This window comes from Phoenix dactylifera, unplaced genomic scaffold, assembly GCF_009389715.1.
Source record: "Phoenix dactylifera cultivar Barhee BC4 unplaced genomic scaffold, palm_55x_up_171113_PBpolish2nd_filt_p 000529F, whole genome shotgun sequence".
NCBI lineage: Eukaryota > Viridiplantae > Streptophyta > Magnoliopsida > Arecales > Arecaceae > Phoenix > Phoenix dactylifera.
This window is the reverse complement of record NW_024067939.1, coordinates 286,975-312,355: the sequence shown is the minus strand read 5'-3', so window position 1 is coordinate 312,355 and position 25,381 is coordinate 286,975. Positions and strand designations below refer to the sequence as shown.

Here is a 25,381-nt window from a genome sequence, read left to right as displayed (position 1 = left end):
ACATCTATGTCGAGTTTGGGTTTCTCCAACCTTCTTGAGTGGCCGCCCATATGCTTGAGTACCGTCTATTGCACAGAAGCTTAATTTAGAAATATTTCTACCACAAAATGGCATCCCATATCATGCACAGGGGGCTTACACCATAAAATATGGTTACACTCTAAGTCTATTTTGATCCTCTATGGTTTGCGAGTAAGCTTGCTTGAGGATCTGCTGACAAATCAACCTCTTAGACTGCTGATTTAGTTAAAATCTCTTTGCCATAAATTGCAAAAATTATGTACCAAAAATAAATGCCAAAAATTAGTGGTATGCAAAAAGCTTTAAGGGTACATAAACCATGTTACAACTAGAGTGGGTTAATCCACCCTAAAACAACATTAGGTTTCCTTGTCACACCACTGATGCGCTAACTAGTGGTTCCTTCAGAGCCATTGATGATGTAACACAGGAGCACTTGAATGCTGTGAATCAGCTCTCCTTTGATAAAGGTACAGCAACCTTTCCTCCATACTTAGATAAAACACCGGTGAGGACTGCCCTCTCCTTCACCTTTAACCTGAAGCATAAAACAACAGAATTCAAGATATTCCACAAAGGATTGCACTTAAAACAGAGCCCCATAGACATCGATTCTCGAGTATATACCTGGTCATGGAACCGGGGAGGCTCAAATTTGACGTCTTCACGGATATTTTCTTGATTGTTTTCTTCTTTGAATCTTTTTGTTTCCTTCGTCTTTGCAATGGAGTAGAAAGATTTGAATCCAATGTGTCTGCATTTTTGTCGCACCCTTTTTCCACATCATATGAAAGGGAAGTGTCCGAATGATGAATGCCAGTTTCTACTGCTTTGAAATGAGACAGCGGACCATCTGTGCCATTCTCAATCAATACAGATTCTTGTCCAGTTTTGTCAACTACTGCTATGTCAATAGTTTCACCACAAGAATTCTGTGAAAGTTTATTAATATCAGACCGTGTAGGAACCTCAACTCCCAGGTCAGTAACTTTTGGCTGAGAGAATGTCTGAATGCCATCTACTGACTCCTCAGAAGTGTTAAAAGATCCATGTGAGTTTATGACAACACAATTAATCTGCTTCTGTACCTTCCCAAAAAGCACATGTGTTGTGGAATACTTCTGTACAAACCTGGCACAAAAAGTAGGTTTGATAAGCTAAACGGGGTGGGGTGGTGTGGGGTGGGGGGTGGGGAGATGGGATGGAATCATAGAATCGATACTAATCTTGTATTTGCACAGGTGTGTAAACCCTATTTGCACTTGAGAGTTCCACATGTGGTTGAACAACCAGTAGAGGACTCGAATATTTTCTGGCTGGGGTAGTCGATTCTCTTCAGAGCAGAGAATATTAGGGAATAATAATGACAAAAGTTGTTGGAAGCTTTCATTTTTCCTTGTGATAAAGCAGCCATATGACTGAAATTCTATCATTATGACAAGAACATATTTCAAAATTTCACATCTCCTTGAATAAATTTGAAGTTATTTGTATCATCTTAGCATCAGGGGCGGCCCAATACATTTGGAGGCCTTAGGCGATTCAGTGAATGAGGCCTTTTTTTTAATAATAATTTTTTAATAAATATAAAATATTTTAAAAAAATATGAAAATAGATACCGATCAAGTACATTATTTCAACAAAAAAACATGAATGCAACAAAAATTGGCAAAAAAACTTTTTAGTTTAATATAATTTTTGAATGAAGGTACGAAAAAGTAATTACGCTAAAGGAAGGCCCATAAAACTGATTAAATAACTAAGATAATGCTTGGCAGTACTGTTTACCATGTCAAGCAAGAGCAGAATAGGAAAAGGTTATCCTACGGCACTTCATGGTCAAGGTAAAGGAAAGAATTTGTCCAGAAAGGGACCTCTCTATAAGAGAAAGTAGGGGCATTATGGGAAATTCACTCCATCTAATTAATAAAAGTCCCATCCCACCATCTCCCCTTCAAGCGAGTACCCAAGCAGCAACTGCAACATCACGGCACAGCGGCCATTCAATCTCCAACCTCCCTCCTTTTCTCTCTCTACCAACCAAGAGGGGAGAAGAAACCGAGAGGAGAAAATTAAAAGAATCTCCACCCTCCAAGAAGTCCATCTCCAATCCCCCTATCTTTCTAGACTTTCTTCCTGATGGCCCAGCTGGATCAGGAGTAATGTGAGGGAAGGAAAACCAAGACCAAAACCAAAAAAGAGAAGGGATGAAAGATACGAGTGCCCCTCTGCAGGCCAGGAAACTCTCTCCACGTCCCTTCCATCAAGGGGGAAGACTCGTAGCCAGCTCCTGTTCCCGTTTTATATGGGGCCTTTGCTTCCTTTTGGTCATTGGCCCGAGGCCTTTGCTTCCTTGGTCATTGGCCCGAGGCCTTAGGCGATCGCCTCGGTCGCCTAACGCTCGGGCCGGCCCTGCCTAGCATAGATTCGAAGTAATTTGTAACGTCCTAGCATTGGCTAAAAAAATTATCTTCTTCAACATAAGAAGTCAAAAAGTTTTTCAGTTTCAAATATACAGTGTTGACGGTTAAACTATTTGTATCATAGAGAAGTATACAAAAAAACATGTAAGGTTAGTAATAAATATTAGATTTGATTTGGGCACAAGTGAAAATGGTACACAATACTAGTTCAAGTGATTTAGGAGACAGTTTGCACATACTGATGTATCAGCTGGGAAACTGAAGATTTTTTTCAGCAGCATGAGCTGAACAATGAAGTCACGTAGCTGCTGAATTTCCTAAGGTCGATGATTCCTACTGCTAGACTATAAAAATCATAATGAAGATGCCACACACTTATCTTCTGCAATATACATTAAGCGAAATTTGATTCAGAAAATTTGATTTCTTTTACTTGTTAGAGGTACATAGGATCTCTTATATCATGCTGAAATAAGAAGCAAAGATTGGAATGAGAGCAGTACCTGTTTGCAGCTTCCTCAGACTCAAAGTCAAGGAATGCAAAACCCTTGCAGATAGGATCCCTGGTCTTTTGGTTCCCAGTAACTGCTGGGATTATATTAATAATGCCAGAGAACCCTTTGAAAGCCAAACACAGGTCTCTGTGGATGTTCTTCTTCCTTGGAAGGTTCCACATGCGTACACGAGCCGCACTTGGAATAACATCTATTTCTGAAAATCTCCATTTTAAAACTATAAAATTTCAGCCTTAACCAGAACCAAAGGATATAAAGCAAAAGATATGAAAGAGAAAAAAAATGATGAGACTAGTCAATATGGATCCCATATGTGTTTGTTTTTCTTCAAATTTCCTTCATAATGTGATACGAGCTGCTAAATTGCATAGACTAGAATATTAGAAAATAAGAAGGGCCCATGAATATGAAACAGGAACAGCAAAAATTAGGACCATTAGCCTAGGAAATATCAAGTTTCAAATAAGCACATTAAAGAAAGCATGACTGCAATGACACTTTGCAATGCTCCTCAATTCAGGTTGAGGGATCATAAAAGAGAGGGAGCCGGAAGAAGTTGCATATAGAGATAGTGACAAATATTTGAAGGTTCTTTTAATCTTGGAGGACTTGCCTCTGAAAAGAACCTACAAGGGTCCAAAGTCCAAGTGATATCATCTTCAATCACACCCCCTCAACACTTGCTTGGGAAAAAAAGGAACAAATAAAGAAAGAAAAAAGAAAAACAGATAAAATCCTTTAGGTGCATCTCTTGTACAAATCTTTACAGAAAAATTAGAAATGTCAGCATCTTTTCCACCTACATGTCAATAAGATGGTCAAACACTTGTATCATATCATTTGACCTTCATCAAGTCATGAGCATTTGGCTACTATGGCAGGCATGTCAATAACATGATGTTGGCCAAGAAAATCATGTTTTTTTTCAGACCATGGAGCCAACTGCTACTCTCAATGTACCGTCTGACATTGCCACGGGTCTCAAATTCACGTGGACTTGATCCACATGCTAGCATCAACCCTTTATGCCACAACTGCACCGTGGCCTTTAGCAATGTGGGATTGAGATGTTATCAGCAAGATCTCCCGAAGGCCTCAAAATGGTATTGTATTATTGCGGTAGTGATGGAGTATTTCATGAAATGGGTCGAACTGGATCACATGAAAAAAATGACATTATCTTTCAGCTTCCACAAGAAAGATTCTCTGATGACAGTAAGTTTTTCAAGGACATGTGAACTCATTTCAATAGAATTCATCGATTTTCTGCACCTTATCATCCCCCCGAAGCCATGAAGAAGACATTAATAAAGTAGGAAGACAACTGATTCCAGGCCTAACAGGCATGAGAAGCTCCTGTTCGCATTCTGAGCCTATCAAATATCTACTCCTACAAATGCAACATCATTTTCATTCACTAATTTCATTTTTGTTGCCCTCGCCGAGGCCCCCGAAGGGGAATTAAAGAAGAGACTCGTTCATTTGATCTCCTTGGAAGGATAGCTTCCCGAGAAGGAATGACATAAAAGGTGTCTAGCTTGCCATGAATTACTACATGAGAAGCAGCTTTGAGTGGCCCACCATGCCTAGATATATTAGCGCACTGGAAAAATATCTTGGAGTGCTGCTTTGAAGTAGGAGATCCAATAATGAAGAAGTTTTTTCCCTCTGTTGCACTCAGAATGGGCCAAACTGGGAAGGACTGTATATTGTCACCATGGTTCCCCAAGGAATACATATAGAATTGCTGCTCGGAAGGATAAGAATGAGCAAATCTTTTCAGTGCTATGCACCTAAAAATGTATTATGCCTCGATGATGGAAGCTCTTATGCCAAGGGCACGGGTTAGAAAGCTAGCTTTCAATGGTAGATTTGGTGTAGGGAGAGAAGCAAATGGACAAAGCTCATTAGTACTAAAGAATCAGAGGCTACAAGCAAAAATGAAAAAGCATCTTGTCCTTCTACGTCTACTAGCCTAAAGAACTGGACATTGAGCCCTTTCCTTCTCTACTATGGCTTAGTAAGCTTAGACTAAGAAGCGAAGCATAAGCGGGGGGCAAGAATGACGGTCCTTTCTTTTACTAGGAATGATTGGACGAGGATGCAGCGGCCGCTTCTTGGGATGTTTTGTATTGTCGATCCAACCCCTTGAATTCTAGCGCCCACAACAAGCAGCAAAAAGAGAACTCAAGGCTTGCAGAGAGAGAGAGAGAGGAATATAAGAAAGAGAGAAAGAGAGGAAACCGATCAATACAATACTAACCAATCCTCCACTCACCTTTGTTTGTTGCTGGTAAGCCCCATTCATAAGCAGCACCTTCTCACTATCCTTTAGTGAAGGCTGTGTTGGCTACTTTCTCTAGTGTAGTTTTCCATCCATTCATCTGTCCATCATCTTCATTTTAGAGAGGTAGAGCTAGCAAGTCAGACATAGCCTATTGGCAACAAAATCCATAGTGGAGAGCGACCATCCCTTCCCATCTTAGTGAATCCAATTCAAGTTTCCTTCGCCCAGATTGCAGTGTGAGTCGACATCTATAAGTTATTGGTTGCTGGACGCGCTTTCCCTTGACCTAAACAGCTGGGAAGTGAGCTTTTGAGTTTTGTGTTTGTCTTTCTTTCAGTTTGCTCTCAACATTAGTCCAATGACTTATCCATTTCTGTATCTGTTGATTCTCCTTATCATGAAAAGGGTCGTTGTCCACTCGTCTTTTTTTTGGTTTATGAAAGATTGCTAGCTCGGTGTCGTATCTCATCGAGTCAGCACAAGCTTGTTCATTGCTAGCCGTTCGTCCTTCTTGCAAGTCATCCATTCTTTTTGAACATGAATTAGTTATTCTTGGTTATATATACAAAGATCAGCAAAAAGCATTTTTCAGTTTAAATTGTTTTGATCCTTGTTTGGGTGCCAGATTAGGCTGTTCAAGGATAGACTATGCACTTAAGAGAAAACCTGAAGAACTAAAGCAAAGAGATGGTGGAATAGGACTGGAGGAAGCTTTGGATCATATTATCCCAAAACCATGGGACAAAGCAAATCACCTTTTCAGCTGATCTTCTTATCCAAAGTTTTGAGGATTCAAGTTCCATTGGTTTCCGAAGATTTGTCAGTTTTCTCTATACCCGGCCTTATCTTCAAGAGCCTCCTACAGATCTACAGTAAACAAATACTAGCTAGACATGATAGCGCAATCTTATTTAGCAATATGCGGTCTAGTATGAGTTAAGAACTTCGAACCCAGTTGTAAACAGTCTTCTTCAATCCTGTTCTTTCATGAAATTAAAATTGAGACTCAAGATTTAACAGCATCCTAAAATCAAGCTTCTTTCATGCTAATAATATTCATGAAGATTTACTGACTATCAAACCATTGATCAGTTCCTGATGCAGAAACTAGATACTGTTACTGGTTTCATTGTCAAATCTGATCACATTCTTGGGGAGACCCTGGCCAGGAATCAAAGCTTTCATGAAACCCATCTACAAAGGAATTCAACTCTTCATATTGCTTGCAGTTATCAGGACTCGCTCATAGGAATTGCGACAAGACCCCAGGTATCAGTATTCAATCAAGGCTTGCAGGTAAGCATGCACAGTTTAATGTGAATCAGGCTTCTTGAAAGCAATAGGAAAGCATGATAGGATTGGATTCATACATAAAGAAGGGAACAGCAAATTGATGAGAAAATATATAGTAATAACATGACAGGTAACCGTGAAGCAGGAAACCATCATTCGAAGCCCTAAAAAGATTTAACTGCTTATAAAATTGGGGAGTCATGCAATACGGAGACTCGATAGTATTGGATTGAAGTTGGAATATTGGGCAGAATTAACATCTCAAAAAAAGCATTACTGATGCATAAATAAGCAACCAATGAGCTTGGAATCAGAGCAGAGCCGTGGCTCCATCCTACCTTTACGTCGCGGCTCTTGCTTCTTTGGCCGGGCGGAGGCCGCGCTCTTGGCTTCGTTCTTGAGCTTATTGATGTTGGCAAGCTGGGCTTTCCTGCTCCTCTCCGTCTCTTCCAAGAGCTGCTCCTCGAGCGTGGTATCGTACGTCTTCCCTTCCCCGAACCCGGCCGGTTTGTTCTCCAGCCACCGCGCCATCTCCTCCAAGGGCATCAGCGGCTCATCCCCGTCGTCCTCCTCGTCCGACCCATCGTCGCCGTCGTCGGAGACACCGCCCGGCTCCCTCTTCCCCCGCGTCGGCGCCCCGAGGCGGCGCCGGAGAGGCCGTTTCCCCTTCCCCGCCGCGCAGACGAGAGCGTAGCGGCCCAGGTGGGTCTCTCGGCATTTGTGCTGCTAAAGAAAGCGGTGGGAGGAGGGAAGGTTTTGGAGGTGGGAGGGCGCACGGAAGGGGGATGATTGGAGGTGGGGAGTGGCACGAGGAGCGCTGCTCCCACACGCGCCATTATCCTCATCTACTGGGAACTCCCGAGCTCTCTCCCATTCTCTTTCTATCTTGGCCCTTGGGAAGTTTGAATATAAAAATTTAAAAGTAAGAAAAAAAAAAGACAATACCTTTCTAAAAATTTAAATTTATATAAATATCTTTTTAAAATTTATATTTATTTTTATATTTTTATAAAATACTATTTTTTGAAATTACTTTTTTATTTTTTCATCATGATCATCTTATAAATATATATATTTTTTGCACATCTATCTATTAAGAATATTTTAGTTATTTTATTTTGAAACTATTATTTTTTTAATGACGTTAGATGGTGTGGATACCTATGCAAAAATAAGGATAAAAAAACGAATAGGTTAGCAAAACAAGTATTTTACGAGGATATACATGCAAATATTAATTTTAGAAGAGTATCTATACAAAATTTGATATTTAGGAAGAATATTTATGCAAAAAAATCTAAAAAAAAAGATATCTAGTCCACATAAGTTATGGGCCGGGTCCACTCTGATACCATTTGTAACAACCCAGGACCTCACCCAAAATGGCTAGCCGGAAGTTATTATTTGGGTTCCTTGATCCTGTATAAGTACCCAAGATCTACCTAGCGAATAACCGATGTGGGACTAAACACACGCCCGCACGGGTCCTCACAAAACTGCTGGTTTAAGAAAGGCTCGCACACATTTCTATTGATGTACATGATATATATATATACAGAGAATACAGGTTGGTGCATCCTAAAATTAAGCTAAGCTATAATAACAGATCTTCTATGCAAGAAATGTAATTCCTAGAATAGTGCTATGCTATAACAAATTTCTGATAGTATATCTTTTATATAAGATAAACAATAAGCTAGACAAGGAAATGTTTGAATCTTGCTGCAGTTGCCGCTATAACAACAAATCTTCTAAGAAATATAATTTCTAAAATAGTGCTACGCTATAACAACTTTGTAACAACATATCTTTTATATAAGGTAAATAATAAGCCAGCCAAGAGAATGCTTGAATCTCGCTGCAGTTGCTATTCACGGAGGAGTTGATTGTGGTGGATTGATAACTGTCCGTATATGCCGTTTAAGATGGACGTGCCATTAGCAAGGCCTATCTTGGATTTGAGAAGTTGAAAGTGCTAACGAGCTAACGATTTAGTCAGCAGATCTGCTAGCGGATTATTAGGTTTACAACAAACTAATTATGCTTGTGTTTTTTTTTTCAACAAAAATATGGTTATAGGTTACATGAAAGATTAAAAAAGATTAGAAAAAGAAACAAATATGACCATGTGTCTACGCCTCGATATGGAAAGAGTCCCTCCTGGCCCATCATTCATTGGTTAGGCGACACTTAGGACCAAATTTTGCTTGTTGGAAACTTATTCCTCTAGAAGGGGTGGCGTTGTTTTATTGCATTTGGTCAAGTAATTTGGAGGCTTAAGGAGTCATATAGTTAGAGATTAAAAACATGTCCAGAATCATGCAAACATGAGCTCATATTACGGATTAAAATTTGAGTTGCCTTATTTTGGCGATGAAGTATTTTGGAGGCAAGATCATATGCTGCACAAGATCATGGACAAATTGCAGGTCAACTTCAATATGCTTCATACGGGTGTGCTGCATAGGATTGAGACTAAAATGATTTGCTTCTATGTTATCACAGTAGAGCTGTGGAGCATGAGGAAGCTTGAGACGAAGTTCAGTGAGAAGAGAGTGCAGCCAAAGTGTTTCGGAAGTAGTAGCTGCTAAGGCATGAAATTTTGCTTCAGTTGAAGAGCGAGAGATGGTGCGCTGCTTGCTAGCTGTCCAGGCGATAGGATTCTTTCCAAGGAAGGTGATGAAGGCAATAGTAGAAATCCGAGTGTCATGATCCCCAGCTCAGTCAGTGTCTTTGTAGGTACATAGTTTCAGTGCACAGTCTTTTCGAAAGTGAATGGCATCAAAAATCGTATGCTTAAGGTATTTGAGTAATCTCTTGATAGCAGCCCAGTGTGTGGTAGTAGGCTGATGCATGAACTGTGAGAGACGGTTGACAGTGAAAGCAATATCCGGTCTGGTGAGACTGAGGTACTGAAGGCCACCAATGACTTTGTGAAATGCAGTGCTATCGACGGGGGGTGAACCATCGAGCAAAACAAGGAGAGTGCTTGTGGACAGGGGGGTCTGAACCATTTTGGCACTATCCATGTTGGTGCGGAATAAGAGATCGCTCACGTACTTGTCATGTTTAAGGTCAGCTAAAGTAACTAACCTCAGCTCCCTTTCTTACTTTGTCAACATAATCGTCCTAAAAGAGGAACTTAAAATTTTAGACCTTTGCAGCAGTTAATTGCTGTCACTAAAATTGGTCCTTCTGGACAAAAAGAAATAACATAGTTCAAATATCTTCTGATTCCCCTCCATGGTCGTTTAGATCAACTCAAATCTTACAGCATTGGATAGGTCATCAGCAGGCAAAGGACATGGATGTTGTACAAATATCTAGGATGCAGAGGTCTAGATGTGGCAGTGTCAATGCACTTGATAGCTCTGGATGCAGCAGAAATGGTGAAAGGCTGATTCCAAACTTGTGATGATTGGTGATGTTGGTGGTCTTCTCCAAATCATGATTGGTTTTGCGATGGTTTACATAAGACTACAGTCTACAAGGAGTTTTGTATTATGCCACCCTTTTTATCTTTCTTTGTTTTTTTCTTACTTGGACAACCCAAATTTGGTCTAGGCTTCCTTCCCCCAAGCATTAAATTGCAGAGGAAGGTTGTTGTCTCTGCAGGATGGCACACCCATTACCTTCCCCCAACTTATAATGGTACCACGTAGAAATCGGACTAAACATGACTAGATAATCATAATTGAATCTTGATCCAAGCGTACTCCCACTCGAGATTCGCCGTACCGGTACCGAACCTTATACTAATCCACACTATTATAGCATCGGTACGGTACAGTATGGTATGCGGTATGCCATCGGTACCAGTATCAAACCGGTACCATACGGTACATTCGGTATGTACCATCCAGTTTGGTGTGGTACAGCATACTATGCTCTCACTCTACGTCCCACCCAACAGAATTATAGAAAGATGGCTATTGAGGAAGGCTGGGGCTTCGACGCCTTCCACTTCCTAATCCTCTAGGGCCAATGCGCAAGCGACGCGACACTCCCATGCAAAATGACCAGGTTCGCCACGCCTGTAACACTACACGTCCTGATCATGTCCACGTCTGCGTCCACCACGAGTCCATGGCCACCGCCACCACCCATAGACTTATAAGAAAGCTCAACACGCCAACCATGCTTCCCTTAAACCATTTACAAAAATGATTATTAGGACTTAGATAAAATAAGACCTTTGAGACCTATGCAACTATTGCCAGCTTGCTGACAGAGTAGAATCCTTTTATATAGCATCAGCTAATGCAAACGGAAGTCTACTTTCTAGAATTACTCTCATTGTGTGCTATATGAAATTTTAAACCAAAGAATATTATGCAAATTATTAAAATATTATGGACAGATATATCATGATAAAATGTTATGTAAGAAAATAATGCAATACGCCTTTCATTGCATCTACATATAAAAAATGATGAGAAAGAAAATACTACAAAGTTCATATTAATGTAAGAAATAGGAGCATCAGCAAAAGTAGGAGAACATCAATGCTGATGTTTATAACTGTTATTTGGCACCATAAATAACCCATTGCACTCGGATGAAATTTTATTTGGATACTAGTTATGAAACTCGTTTAGATGTTTTCTTTTTTTTTTTCCTTTTTCTTTTCCAAGTGCTGGACAACCATTGCCCTCAGTCTCAGCATTCATAAAAATATATGCCTAAATCAAAAATCCACCATATTGAGATAGTGTCGCTGTAGAGATTAATGGAACAAATATCAAGCACTTCTGGTAATGGATTTGAACATTTAATTCCACATGAATATCAGATTGCAGAAAGAAAACCTAAATTTCTATCTAGAGGATCCATAGATCGTCTCACAAATGAGAAGCATAAAAACTTGCATACCATCTAAGTCACGGACGGCATCCAATGCATCTCTTCTATCATCAAATTCGACAAATGCAAAGCCAGGTGGCCGTCGAGCAACCCAAACACTGCAGTTAAGTCAACATTTTGATTAGAATATAATGCTACGTTTTCAGTTGAAACTAAGTATAACACCACAGGTTGATGTATTCAGCAATAGTCATACATTTTGCCACCACATTTCAGCACTATCAAAATGAAAGCCTACATTACTTCATAGGCTATATGCTATAGCAGAACTAACAGTCAAATTATTGTACTACAAAATATCACAACTAAGAAGTACCTATGATATGCGCACAAATACATACATACATATACACATACAAGCAAGCACATGCAAATGCATGTGATGCATTGATTTGGTGAATGTACTGCATACACGGCTCGCTTCTTTCGATAGCAATGTTTCTACTCTTTTTTTTTGACATCCATTATGTGCGTATGTCAGGAGCAGAATAGAGAGAGAGAGAGAGAGAGAGAGAGAGAGAGAGAGAGAGAGAGAGAAGCTATGAATCCCACAAGATGAGAGTGCCTTAAACGGTTAACAACACCATTTATATCAACAAAAAATTAAAGAATTTTTAAGCAAAACTAGCAGGAAACAATATCTTACATTTTGATAGATTCAAGGGAACAAATTTTGATCCATTTCATATGGAATAATATAAAGATGCCAAGTAATGCTATATTTGATACCAATCAAGTTTGTATTCAGAAACCATATAACCATGAAATCATAAATAAAAAGTAAATAAGAAGTTGTTTATCAATCATTATCAGATTTCCTTGTAGTTGATATTACATCGAAAATTAAGAAAACCTCAAATATAAAACAGCAAAACATAAAGGGCTAAAAGAGATTTCCCAAATAAATACATAAAACCAAACAAAGGTCCGCTACGATAGTACAAGAATGAGAAAATGCAGCCATTTGGATCCTAATAAAATCCAAAATTTTAATAAGCATATCACATGATCAATTAGGGCAAGAAAGAAATCTAAATTCACAAGCAAAATTTTCTGGTTTCTGGCTTTCTTGGAGTTCTCTTTCTGGTGTTCTTTCTTTTGGTCACAATGTCTACAGAAGCATTTTGTGTTCGTTTAACTGGGAAGAACTACTCTGCTTGGGAGTTTCAATTCAGGATGTTTATCAAAGACAAGGAGCTTTAGGATTATATTGATGGCTCTTCTAAAGCACCAATTGATGCTAAGGAATTTGCTCAATGGAAGACCAAGAATTTTCGGATTATTTCTTAGATTTTGGGGTCCATTGAGCCGCACATGGTGAACAATATGCAGTCCTTTAGGACTGCCAAGGAGATGTGGGATTATTTAAAACGTATCTACAACCAAGACAACAATGCAAGGTGGTTTCACTTGGAGTTGGTGATTGCAAATTACAGCCAAGGTAATCTTTCCATTCAGGAGTATTATTCTGGTTTTCTTAATCTGTGGAGCGAGTATTCCGGAATTCTTCATGCTAAAGTGCCAAAAGAAGCAATATCCGCTATTCAAGAGGTTCATGCAACCAACAGATGTGATCAATTTCTGATGAAACTCATGCCAGAATTTGAAGTTACTAGGGTTGCGCTATTAAACAGTGATCTTGTTCCCTCTTTGGATGTGTGTCTTGGTGAATTGCTTCGTGAGGAGCAACGGACTTTTACTCAGGTTGTTATGGCACAAGAGAAGCTGTCCTTAGATGTTGTGAATGTTACAAATGCTGCTCAAGGGAAGGGAAAGGGCAAGGACAAGGTTCAGTGCTACTGCTGCAAGGAATTTGGCCATATTGCTCGCAACTGCAGCAAAAATATCTGCACCTACTGTAAGCAATCCGGGCATACCATTAAGGAGTGTCCTACGTGACCTCAGAATTGCCAAGCCAATGCTTTTCAAGCTGTGGTTAGTTCTTCTACTTCTGTGGATCAGTCTGCAAGTATCGCATCTACTGCAGCCACATCAGCAGGTCCTAGACAAGTTGTTCTTACTTCAGAGATGGTGCAACAGATGATTATCTCGGCCTTTTCAACCTTGGGACTTCAAGGTAATGGTAAGACAGTTTCTCATCCTTGGTCTGTTGATTCTGGAGCATCGAATCACATGACTGGCAATTCTGATTTTCAGCATAATGTTCGGTCCTATAAGGGTACACAACACATTCAAATTGCTAATGAAAGTAATCTTCCTATTACTGTTGTTGGAGATCTTAGTTCACCTTTCCGCAATGTGTTTGTGTCACCATGACTCTCTACTAGTTTAATTTTAGTTGGTCAATTGGTTGATAACAACTGTGGTGTGCATTTTCTCGTAATGGTTGTCAGGTTTAGGATCAGGCGTCGGAAAAAGTGATCGCAAAGGAACCTAAAGTTGGAGGATTGTTTTAGAAGATTGTTTTCTTTGCATTTTACTCTTCCTAGTCTATTGTCTTTGGCTTGTACTGTTGTAAAAAATCAGAGTGAGGTTTGGCATAAACGTCTAGGCCATCCTAACTCTCTTGTTTTGTCTCATTTATTGAAGCATGGTTTTTCGGGCAATAAAGATCAGTTCTCTTCTCACAGCGTGTCTTTTGATTGTATTACTTGTAAACTCGAAAAAAGCAAAACTCTATCTTTTCCTAATCATGGTAGTCAAGCCGAAAAATATTTCAATAGTATTCATAGTGACGTTTGGGGTGTTACTCTTGTAATATCTCATGTCAGATATAAATATTTTGTAACGTTAATTGATGATTATTGTCGTTTCCCTTGGGTGTATTTTCTCCGCTCCAAATCCGAAATATTTTCTGTTTTCCAAACCTTTGTGGCTTATGTTGAGACTCATTTCTCAACCTGTGTTGAAGTATTAAGGTCTGATTCGGGCGGAGAATATATGTCTTATGACTTTCAGGCGTTCTTACATCAGAAAGGTATAATTTCTCAGCGCTCTTGTCCTTATACACCTCAGTAAAATGGTGTTGTTGAATATAGAATCGCCATCTATTGGATATTGTTCACACCTTGTTGCTTGAATCCTCTATTCCTCCAAAATTTTGGGTTGAAGCTTTGTCTACTGCAGTTTATTTGATTAATCGACTGTCTTCTCAAATTTTGGACTTTGATTCTCCTTATTCGTCTCTATGACAAGCATCCTGGTTATAACCAGCTTCAAAGTTTTAGATGTGTTTGCTTTGTTCACTTGCTAATGAACATTACAAGCTTTCTGCCCAATCGGTTCAGTGTGCCTTTATAGGTTATAGTACTGCTCAAAAGGGTTTTGTGTGTTATGATGCTGCTAATAACCGGCTTCATGTCTTTGAAAATCAGTATTTCTTTCAGTTCAATGTTGCCTCATCATCTGATCTTGGCATGCTTCCTAGCTTTGATGATATATATCATTCTATTGAGCGCTTCAAACCAGGTATTGTGTATGAGAGACGTTGGCCACCTCAGCCCCTTTTCGACACTGATCCACCACCTGAGCCTGTTGTCCCTGCGCCTCGGAGGTCCACCAGAGCCTCCCATCTACCAGATAGGTATGGATTCTCACATACATCTCTCAATGCAACTATGTCTACCATCATGATTCCTACTTGTTATTCCTAAGTAGTTAAGCAAGAATGTTGGGTGAAGGCCATGCAAGATGAGCTTTAGGCTCTACAAGAGAATCACACTTAGGATATTGTTCCCTATCTTTCTAATGCTAAATCTATTGGTTGTAAATGGGTGTACTTTGTGAAACTACGTCTTGATGGGATTGTGGAAAGATATAAAGCTCGGTTGGTTGCTCTTGGTAATAGGCAGGAATATGGAGTGGATTATGATGAGACTTTTGCTCCGGTAGCTAAGATGACTACAGTATGGATAGTCTTACCATTCCTGCTTCTAAAGGTTGGGCCCTCTATCAAATGGACGTTAAAAATGCTTTTCTGCATGGTGATCTCAAGAATAAATTTTTATGACACCTCCACCAGGTTTATTCACTACCCTGTCTTTTGATATGTGCAAGATGAAGCGCTCTCTCTATAACTTGAAGCATGCTCCTTGTGCTTGGTTTGATGAGTTCTGCTCCACATTACTTGGTTTTTCCTTTGTCAAAAGTCAGTATGACTCTTCCTTGTTTTCCGCAAGACTGAGAGTGCTATTGTTCTCCTTTTAGTGTATGTCGATGATATAGTTATCACGAAGACAGATTCTATGTTGATTCAGCAGCTTCAACAGCACCTACGGGCTTCATTTCACATGAAGGATCTTGGTTCTCTTCAATATTTCTTGGGCCTTGAGGTGAAGTCTAGAACTGCGGGTCCTTTTTTGCATCAACATAAGTATATGCAGGATTTGACTGCTTTGGCTAGACTTTGGGATGTTTCTTCTATTGACACACCTTTGGAGGTGAATGTGAAGTATCGTTGTGAGGAGGGCGAGCTTCTTTCTAATCCCTCGCTGTACCGACAGTTAGTTGGGAGTCTAAACTATTTGACCATAACTCGGTCTGATATTTTCTTCGTTGTTTAGCAAGTTAGTCAGTTTATGCAAACTCCTTGGCACCTTCATTTGGTTGTTGTCCGCTATATCATTCGCTATCTGAGAGGCTCCAGATCACGGCTTATATTTTCTTGCTGGTTCACCTATTTAGTTGAGTGCATACAGTGATGTTGATTGGGCTGGCTGCCCAGATATGCATCGTTCAGTTATGGGTTGGTGCATGTTTCTTGGCAATGCACTCATTTTAGGAAGAGTAAGAAACATGACCATATTTCTAAGTCTTCAACATAGTCTGAGTATCGAGCCATGTCCTTTGCATGTTTTGAGATTATTTGGCTTCATGGATTGTTGGCTGAGCTTGGGTTCCCTCAATTAGAGCCCACTTCTCTTCATGTGGAAAATACTAGTGTGATTCAGTTTGCAGCTAATCCAGTCATTCATGAACAAACCAAGCATATTGAGGCAGATTGTCACTCCATTCGTGAGGCTTATGACCGACGTGTTATCACTCTTCCTCATATCACCACGGATTTTCATATTGCTGATATATTTACCAAGGCTATGACTCGTCAATGTCATCAGTATCTAGTTGGCAAATTGATGCTTTTTGATTAGCCAGCATCAATTTGAGGGGGGATGTTAATAGGATCGACAGATCCTATTTCTTTATGGTTTTCATAGCAAATTTAATTACCTTTATTATTTCCACAATCTACTCATTTCCTTTGTTATTTCTATTAACTCTGTACAGCTTAGTTTTTCTAATTTAGCTAGCAGAACTAATTGGCAGATTTGCTGTGTATAGCTGTCTATAGCTAGTTGCCATGTATAGCTGTCTATAGCTAATTTTTCTATACATTTTTTCTATTTAATGAGATTCTCACACAGATGAGAAAAGGAATTCAGTCAATTTGACAAAGGAGGGGCTTTGGAGGGAGGAAAAGGGAGAGGAAGGAAGAGAGAGGGCAACGGAGGCTGGTGAGCTATGCGAAGGAGGCGGAGGAGGGGCTCCACCTCCTTTGCGAACTTGCCGGCCTCCGCAGGCCCTCCTGCATGGAATGGTACGGGGGAGTACTGACCCGTGCCACCGAGTAATCGGTCCGGGCCCCAGTTCCAGCACAGCAGACCAAGAAAAAAGGTTACAGATTTACCAATTAGCCCGGTTCCAACACAGCATACCTTGAAAAAAAAGATTACAAATTCACTAATTGGATTGTTTTCCCATCAAATGGCACCGAAGATATCATTCTGCACAAACTATACGGGCTCGTTTGGTTTGCGGGAAGCATTTTCCCTCCTAGGAATATGATTCCTGGGAAACAAATTCCTAGGAAAAGGATGCCTAGGAAAGTACTTTTGGCATGTTTGGTTGACCATGGGAAAGTGACAAATTTCCAAAGTGCTTATGTTTGGTTGGCCATCCACTTTCCTAGGAAAGTTATGTATAATTCCTATTATACCCTTAATAAAAATTAGGTTTTTAATGTCTCTTTAATGCTTCTTTAATGCTGAAGGGACTTTTTGGGAAAAAGTAAAAATGGAGTAATTCCTGCCTCATGGGAAAGTTACTTTCCCATGTTTCTCATGGGAAAGACTTTTCCATGAAATGTGGGAATCATATTCCCATGGGAATTCAACTTTCCCTTCTCTCTCCTTTGAAAACTCCAACCAAACAAGAGGCATCTCATTACTTTCCCATTGACCACACTTTTCCCCCTTCTTTTCCCGCGAACCAAACGAGCCATACTATTAAGATGATAAAGTGGTATGCGACCAAGTAGTAGTCTCAGCAACCTACTTTTTCATGAAGGAATAATTAAAATTGATTTATTGCTTCTCACTGGTGCGGTAAGATGTTTTTCTCTTTGCACTTTTGTTCACGGATAAGCAATATTCTTTTCTCATGAGTTGGTTATTATAACAATCAAAAGTAACAATAGTAACGAAAAATGCAAATGCCTTAGAGACGGAAGAGAGAGGGGAGAGGATTTCGATTTATTAATTAAAAGATTGGCTCCAGGACATGTGAGATGCATGTGACTCTTTAACCGATCCGTAGAGTCAATAATTTGATCTAATCCGGCTTGATTTTAATATAGATCCAAATCCAAAATTTGGGTTATTCGGTCAGCTTCGGACCACACATAAGGTTCTGAAATGGGTCGGTCCGAGCCGAGATTCATTGAACCGGACTTCTCTTTTGGTTTATATAGTTGTTGAAATATGAGAAAGAGAAAAATATTGGAACTCCCTTAAATTTAGGGTCAGCTTGATTTGGTATCTCTTAAAATTAAAAAAAATTATAATCTGATTTCTAACTTTAGTAAAGTGATTCAGGTTTAATATGGTTTTATGCCTCCTTTGGCACCCAATACTGCTAAGACACCATCTAAAAGGACATAATTACCATCATTTCGTCTCATATTTTTTTTATTTCTTTCCAAAATACGCCCCTCCTCTCTAGAGTCCCTCCCTTTGTCCTTTCCTACCACCTCTCATCAGTAGAGACCATGAAATGAGAGCCTATCCCCATGTTTACCATGCGCTGAGAGTCGGGAGTACTAAACGTACTTCGATTGAGCTCAAACTCATCACGTTATTTCCACATGCCATCAAACTATTGCACTCCTCTTCTTTCACCTATCCTCCGTTGCCAACAAGGAGGGCCTCCTCTCTCTTGTCCTAGGTCTGGAAGCTCTTAGACACCTTCCACGTCTTCCAAGAAGAGTTTCGTGCAATCCTCTTCAAGAGCAAGGGATCCTCTCTCACATCCCCCTCAACCATCTTATCTTCAACTTCTTCGAGCATAGCGTCAAAGTCCTCTACATCTCCAATGCTATTAGGGATGTATCACGGGTAGCTCCTTGCCTCCCTTTTCCTTAAAAAATAAAAAAAAATAAAAACAAACCTACGCAATGCTATTACTGATGTGATTGACTAAAACCAAGAAGTTGTCCAAGATTGTCCTTCTTTCCCTTAAAGGCTCGTTTGGTTCGCGGAAAATATTTTCCCTCCTAGGAATATGATTCCTACGAAGTAGATTTCTAGGAAGATGATGCCTAGGAGAGTACTTTTGGCATGTTTGGTTAACCATGAGAAAGTGACAAATTTCTAGAGTGCTTATATTTGGTTGACCATCCACTTTCCTAGGAAAGTTATTTATAATTCTATTATGCCCTTAATAAAAATTAGGTCTTTAATGTCTCTTTAATGCTTCTTTAATGCTGAAGGGCTTTTTGGAAAAAAATAAAAATGGCGTGATTTCCGCCTCATGGAAAAGTAATTTTCTCATATTTCTCATGGGAAAGACTTTCTCATGAAATATGAGAATCATATTCCCATGGGAATACAACTTTCCCATCTCTTTCCTTTGAAAACTCCAACCAAACAAGAGGCATCTCATTACTTTCCCGTTGACCATACTTTTCCTCCTTTTTTTCCCGCGAACCAAACGAGCCCTAAATCTTTCCCAGAAGAGCCTTGGTTAGAGCCATCTCCATCGTAACCTTAAGGTCCTCACTGACCTCGTCATCCTCTTGCTCGATGAGAAAGAGGCTGCTCCATCCTCAACCATTGTAGAAAGAGGCTGCTCCATCCTCAACCATTGCAACCTACATGAAGCCGTTGTTAGACGGAAAGGAGAAAGACCACAACGAGGAAGGGATCTTTTTCCCCAGCTAGCTTCCAGTTTTCTTCCTCAAGATTGGCTAGAGTTCTCTTTCTTGTCCTTGTTCTCTTCTAGGTTCTAGGTGGGTAATGGTTGTATGTTCTACTTTTCGCCATCTTTTCTCGGATTTGGGGGGGTTTTAACAATAGACTTCTCTCTCTCCTTTTTTGTGTTGTTTTGCTGCTGCTGCTTTTGTAGAAGAAGCCTAAAAAAGCCTTCTTTTTTTATTTGGATTTTTTGGAAGTTTTAACTCATTGTAGAAGAGGTGGAGTTTTGTCCGTTAAGACTGCATCCAAACACTGCATAGATCATACAAATGAGGCCAATTTCCTGCTTGCTTAACAAGCCAGCATAGGAGGCATACAAATAAGGCTTCCCCTTTTCCTGAGTGAAAATGGAGATACAGGCTTCAAAGCCCATAATTTTTCATTCAAAGACACCTGATACAAATATCCTATACTAGAAATGATGCATACAATGTACAACTCCTGAATAGAACCTTTCGTGCACATTGACAAGCATCAATCAGCAAGACTGCTATTGGTAGCATCCGAATATTACAGATCACCCCCCACAATATTAGCTGATGATTACCTACCAGATAAAAGGACACCAGCTGGTGAAACAAACAGGCAAAGAGGTGATCAATCAATCCAGATGAATCAAAAGAAAAAAAAGCTAACTACAGATACCAAGTTTAGAGGTCCATGCATTCATTTTCCTCAATTCAGCCACTACTCACATTATTACCACGCCAGAAGGATCTGAGAGGAAAATGCGATACCCATGACTCAGATCCCGAAGCAACAGCTCTGGCCCCCTCCATCTCTGCAATATCTTCACGCCAAAACTTGATAACATGGAGGCTTTCCTCCTCAGTCGACCTCTGGACAATGATTCGAGATGCATACCCCTTTTCTCTCATTGAACGGCAAATCTGAGAAGGATTGTTGGCTGTGAGGGTGACCATATAAAGCCAACCCTTACCTGAAAGCAGTTCATCTACAACAGGAAGGATCCTGTCTATCACCTTGCGTCCATTCTCTCCTCCAGCCCAAGAAGCAGTTATCCCATCACAGCCAACTTCTTCTTCAGGTGTTGGCACATAAGGAGGATTAACCACCACCACATCTATCATACCAGCAAGGCGTTTGTGAAGCCCGGAAGCAATATTTGTGGTGATGATCTCTGCATGTACACCATGAGCTTCAAGTGTCGCACGAGTCACCTCCACAGCATGTGGGTTGATGTCAGTTGCAAAATAATGGACTCCAGAGTTTTCTTCCCCAAGCATGAGGGCCAAAGATGTGATCACATAGCCACTCCCACAGCCCACTTCCATGCATAACCTTGGCTTGTGCTGCAACAAATTTGCTCTATCAGCTAGAAGAGCATCCACTAGGGCAAATGAGTCATCACATGGCTCATACACCTCAGGGTGGCAGCTGAGGAGTCGAATCTGAGCAGTTTTGTATAACGACTCTGATGAAACCTACCAAGAATAACAGTTTCAGTTTCAGAAATCAGTTCAAAGGCGAAATTCACAAATAACATCCATTTTCTATTCCATAACTAAATGGTCTAAATAATTCAAGTATCCCGATCCTTCCCCTCCCTGCCATGAGGCATGATGTTACTGGTTCTAGCTTACAGTTCTGCTGCTCAACTTGCATTTTGTGGGAAAACTAGAGGATCCCATATCTATACCAAAGTCCATGGCAGCTGTCCAGCATAAGAACCTAGCCAAATAAATAGATGCCACATATTAGAACGGCACAATTCTTACATGATGGAGAGAACCTGAATGCATCAAAATTAATGCATATTTATTTCTCATATCATTGGTTCATTTCAAACATAGCAAAAATCAATAAGGTATAAATAAACTTGATGCAAATGAGCCCAAAAGAATAATAGCCATACCAATCAATACTGTACCATACTGCTACTGGTACGCAGGCTCATACCGTACCGACACTCGGTACGTCTCATCATCTTGTACTGTACTGCGTGACAACACTGTAATAGGATGGTACCGGTACAAGATCCGGTACCAAGATGGTGAACCTTGCGACATAGTCTATGATACTTGCTATGATGAGTTATGACAAAAGAGGACAAAACTCCATTTACACATTAGGAAGCTTAACAGCAATAAAACTAGGAAGAATGTAATGTCAGCACATAAGATAAATAGTTTTAGTAAAACATGACATTTTTGGGATAAGTATGCGTTCGCACCATCAGGTGACTTGAATCACAATTTTCGAGAGATTTGACAAGAATGTCAAAGAGACAAGCACTGGAAGATCATAAGACAAACTGGATTTTTTTAGCTATATAACATCCCATGCTACTTGCCGATAAGAATAGTGGTGATGAACAAAATTAGATTGTACCAACCATTAACAATGGTGATTACTTAAGAGCCACAGGATTGTGATTTACTAAAGTGAAAGTTGGTTTGGTTTTATGTAGTGTTTTACCGTATCAATAGTGTACAATAATGGGGGTATAAATTTAGAGAACATGAAAAAAAACCAACCAGCAAACGGCTGCAGCCCACCAGAAGTAAGATTTTCAAAATATGATAATTGTAGGAGCTCAACCACAAATTTGCGAATCTGGATCTTGCAAGTTTGAGAGAAATAGAAAGACAATTAACAAAAGAATAAAGGAAAAATATTTTTTTAAAAAAAGGTTAAGAGTTCAAATGGATGGCATTGTAAACTTGGTACAAACTTCAAGATTGAAAAAACTCAGAATTGAAAAAAAAAAAATCATTACAAGTTACAAGATATTCTTATAATTCATTGAACTCACAAGAGGAAAACAAAAACTACTACACCCGACCAACTTTTTTTTTAAAGCCATAGTGGCAAAACCACTATAAGCTGCATGGAGAAACTTGTCTCCATTGAACAACATTTCAGAGCTCCAAAGTATATGTTCATCTCCATCAATAATTTACCATTAGCTAAACAAAATGTGAAAGACACCCTAACTTCCTTTTATATAGAATTATATCCAAGAAATGTGGAACCGTCCCGAGCTGCCTGGTTCAGAGTGTATCAAGCTGTGCTAGTAGCGAACCGGGACGGTCCCGATATTCAAAACAAAAAACCACCAAAGGAGGGGGAGGGAGAACGAAAGAGAGGAAAAGAGAGAGGGGGAGGGAAGGAGAGAGAGGGGGCGGGTTGGAGGAGGGGCTCCGCCCTCCAGACCCTGTAGCAAATCTTCATCCTAAATCCTGTCTAGCCTTGCTCGTAGTGGCCAAAGTGCTCCACATCGAGTTAGGTTATTCTCTTGGATATCCGTAGTGGCGAAAGTGATCCACATCGAGTCTGATGATCCTCCTGAATACTTATAATGACCAAAATAGTCCATATCAAATATGGTGATCCTCTTGGATTAGGTTTCTAGGTTAATTAATATTAACTTATTTCCACAAGATCGTAAATTACATCATGTGCAGGTCATTCTATAGGTTGGTGCTTGCATTGATGGATATCAATCAAAATCAAACAAATCCTTATCTACCAAACCTGGTAAAAATCTACTTCCTGATAGGTTTCTTCTATTTTTTGTCATCAAAGGGAGGCTAAGCCTCAATTGCGGACAAAAAATACAACCTAAACAATCAGCGGAGATCAAAGGAAAAAAGAAAAACCAACAAAATCATTTGCAGAGAAATAAAGGGCTTGTTTGGCACCAGGTAACCGATCAGCTGATTGTTTGGCTGCCCTAAACATGTGAGTAGCCCAAAAAAATTGGAGATACCTTCCAAGATGTCAGATATCTGTAAGCAGAGGTTATGACGAAGCACTCTAGGGTTACACTTTAATTAAAAAATCTCAAATAAAAGACTTGATAATATAGAGGGTTTCCCAAGGTATCAAAGTTTAGCAAACTAAAATGGGGTTCCTAAAAGGATACAAACCTATTTCAGCCCACCTCATAGAATATTGCTCAATTCTGCTGGAAACCGGTAACACTGGGCCAGGCCACTTAGATTTCATTGGATGCTTATAAGAATAATTGAAGCTACAATATTAGCTATATTATTATAGTTTTATATCAATATGCCGTATAACTATCTATAGTTCTTTGCATATGCTAATTTAGCCACGATGTAGAAAACTTATTTACAGAAGAACATGTGTTTTAACATATCTATTAACATCTTCATGAACACATAAATCACAAGCTTGAAGCACAGTATATTTTCAAAGTAACAGAGTACTGGTTTATGGAATACTAGACATTTTATATAACTTCGAAATTTTTCATTACGTAGCTTTGAGATTTATATTATTTTCTAATGTAAAAGATAAAACACTGTATTCTCAGTTACAGCTGAATTTGCTCCAATATGAATGATTGAAGAGATAAAATTGAGTCAAGAAATTATGGATTGACCGACCACTATTAAAGAAAGGGACAAGAAGGCCTCACAGGTAAAAACCTCGTCATATGGCACAGGCCAAAAAATCAAGAAGTCCTTAAAAAACCGCCATTATCCCTCAGTATCGATATCATCGAAAGGCTTCACCATAGAAAACAATCTAAACATGAGTTTTTACGATGCTGGAGCAGGTAGTAGACGAAGATTAAGCCAAGATTAGCACGGATCAATGCAATGGTGCAGAGAATGAACAATGATGCGTCAACTCCCTCCGAGAATCATTAAGATTCACCAAAACATAACTGGTTTAACGGATTGATCTCCAAAAATTCCATCTCGAAACCAACCAAACTGGTTTAACTCTCTTTCTACTTTTTTTTCTCTCCAAGAATGAGAATTCTTGCTTTACGGATCAAACAGAATAGCGACCTTTCTGCGAACAAACTAAACTACGAACCAATCCAAGAGAAAGAGAGAAGATAAGACCAAAGCTAGCATAACAAAAGGAGGAGAGGAAGTAGGCTAGAAGAAAAATCGGCTTACCCTGGTGGGATCAACCAGATGAGACGGCTCGCCGGAGAAGAAAACCTCCTTGCGATTTTAGGAAATAGGATTAGGGTTTCTGGGCGGTCCGCGGCCGTAAAACCCAAGAGACGGGAGAGGGAAGGGGGAGAATTTCGATTTATTAATTAAAAGATTGGCTCAAGTTACTTGGCGCTCTTTAACCGTTCCGTAGAGTCAGTAATTTAATCTAATCCGACCTGATTTTAATCCAAATTCAGATCCAAAAGCTGGATTATTCGGTCAGTTTGGACATGAGATTCCAAAATGGGTAGGTGCGGGCGGCATTCATTGAACCGGACATTTTTTTTGGGTTTACATAGTTGTTAAAATATGAGTGTAAGAAAATTATCAAAAAGTCAGTTTTACTTAGTACCTCTAGATGTTAAGAGAATTTAATCCGATTTCTAACATTAGTAAAATGGTTTAATGTGATCTTGTGCCTCTTGGACGCCCAATGCTGTAAGCCATTATTGAAAAGAAAATATATTCTATTTTCATCTCTTATTTTTTGAATGTTCCGAAATGCACCCCTTCTCTTCTGCGTTCCTCCCCCTTTCGTTTTTCACCACTTCTCATTGGTACAGAAGGTGAAATAAGATTCTACCCCCTATATTTATCTGGTGCTAAGAGTTGACACTACTAAACATAATCTGATCGATCTCAAACTCGTCACGTTATTTCCACATGCCATCGAACTACCGCAGTCTTCTTCATCAATCCTCCGTCGCCAACAACGAAGGCCTCCTCTTCTTGTCCTAGGTTTGGAAACTCTTAGACACCTTCCTCGTTGCATCCCAATATCCAAAAATGTTAGACAACTATAGATTATTCAATGTTTTACAAATGATC

General features: G+C 39.7%; 2 protein-coding genes across 4 annotated transcripts; both read right to left on the bottom strand.

Annotated features, from left to right (window-relative positions):
* Positions 1-241: 241 nt before the first annotated feature.
* On the bottom strand, positions 242-7,424 carry LOC103699240. 2 transcript variants are annotated; one of them, XM_026801859.2, is made up of 4 exons: positions 6,879-7,424; positions 2,949-3,177; positions 649-1,152; positions 242-559 (listed from the first exon to the last, which is right to left on the bottom strand). In XM_026801859.2, the coding sequence occupies exons 1-4, from the start codon at positions 7,084-7,086 to the stop codon at positions 472-474; spliced, it is 1,029 nt and encodes a 342-aa protein (XP_026657660.2). In that variant the 5' UTR covers positions 7,087-7,424; the 3' UTR covers positions 242-471. The 2 variants fall into 2 exon arrangements, with proteins under 2 accessions (XP_026657660.2, XP_008779508.2); XM_008781286.3 differs by having other exon boundaries at positions 2,949-3,156.
* A 12,518-nt stretch (positions 7,425-19,942) lies between these two features.
* Positions 19,943-24,663, bottom strand: LOC103699181 (methyltransferase N6AMT1-like). Of its 2 annotated transcripts, none has more exons than XM_008781236.3 (3): positions 24,512-24,663; positions 21,215-21,302; positions 19,943-21,055 (listed from the first exon to the last, which is right to left on the bottom strand). In XM_008781236.3, the coding sequence occupies exons 2-3, from the start codon at positions 21,278-21,280 to the stop codon at positions 20,291-20,293; spliced, it is 831 nt and encodes a 276-aa protein (XP_008779458.1). In that variant the 5' UTR covers positions 21,281-21,302; positions 24,512-24,663; the 3' UTR covers positions 19,943-20,290. The 2 variants fall into 2 exon arrangements, with proteins under 2 accessions (XP_008779458.1, XP_008779465.1); XM_008781243.4 differs by lacking the exon at positions 24,512-24,663 and adding an exon at positions 21,487-24,463.
* Positions 24,664-25,381: the final 718 nt, after the last annotated feature.

What these genes read in the sequence shown, in the direction of transcription:
- LOC103699181 (XM_008781236.3), bottom strand. Translation starts at nt 21,280, where the DNA reads ATGGACTTTGGTATAGATATGGGATCCTCTAGTTTTCCCACAAAATGC. An exon ending in GCAAGTTGAGCAGCAGAACT is followed by an intron (nt 21,056 to 21,214) that starts GTAAGCTAGAAC and finishes TATTCTTGGTAG; the next exon opens with GTTTCATCAGAGTCGTTATA.
- LOC103699240 (XM_026801859.2), bottom strand. Translation starts at nt 7,086, where the DNA reads ATGCCCTTGGAGGAGATGGCGCGGTGGCTGGAGAACAAACCGGCCGGG. An exon ending in GCAAGAGCCGCGACGTAAAG is followed by an intron (nt 3,178 to 6,878) that starts GTAGGATGGAGC and finishes GAAATTTTATAG; the next exon opens with TTTTAAAATGGAGATTTTCA. An exon ending in CTCCCCGGTTCCATGACCAG is followed by an intron (nt 560 to 648) that starts GTATATACTCGA and finishes TTTATGCTTCAG; the next exon opens with GTTAAAGGTGAAGGAGAGGG.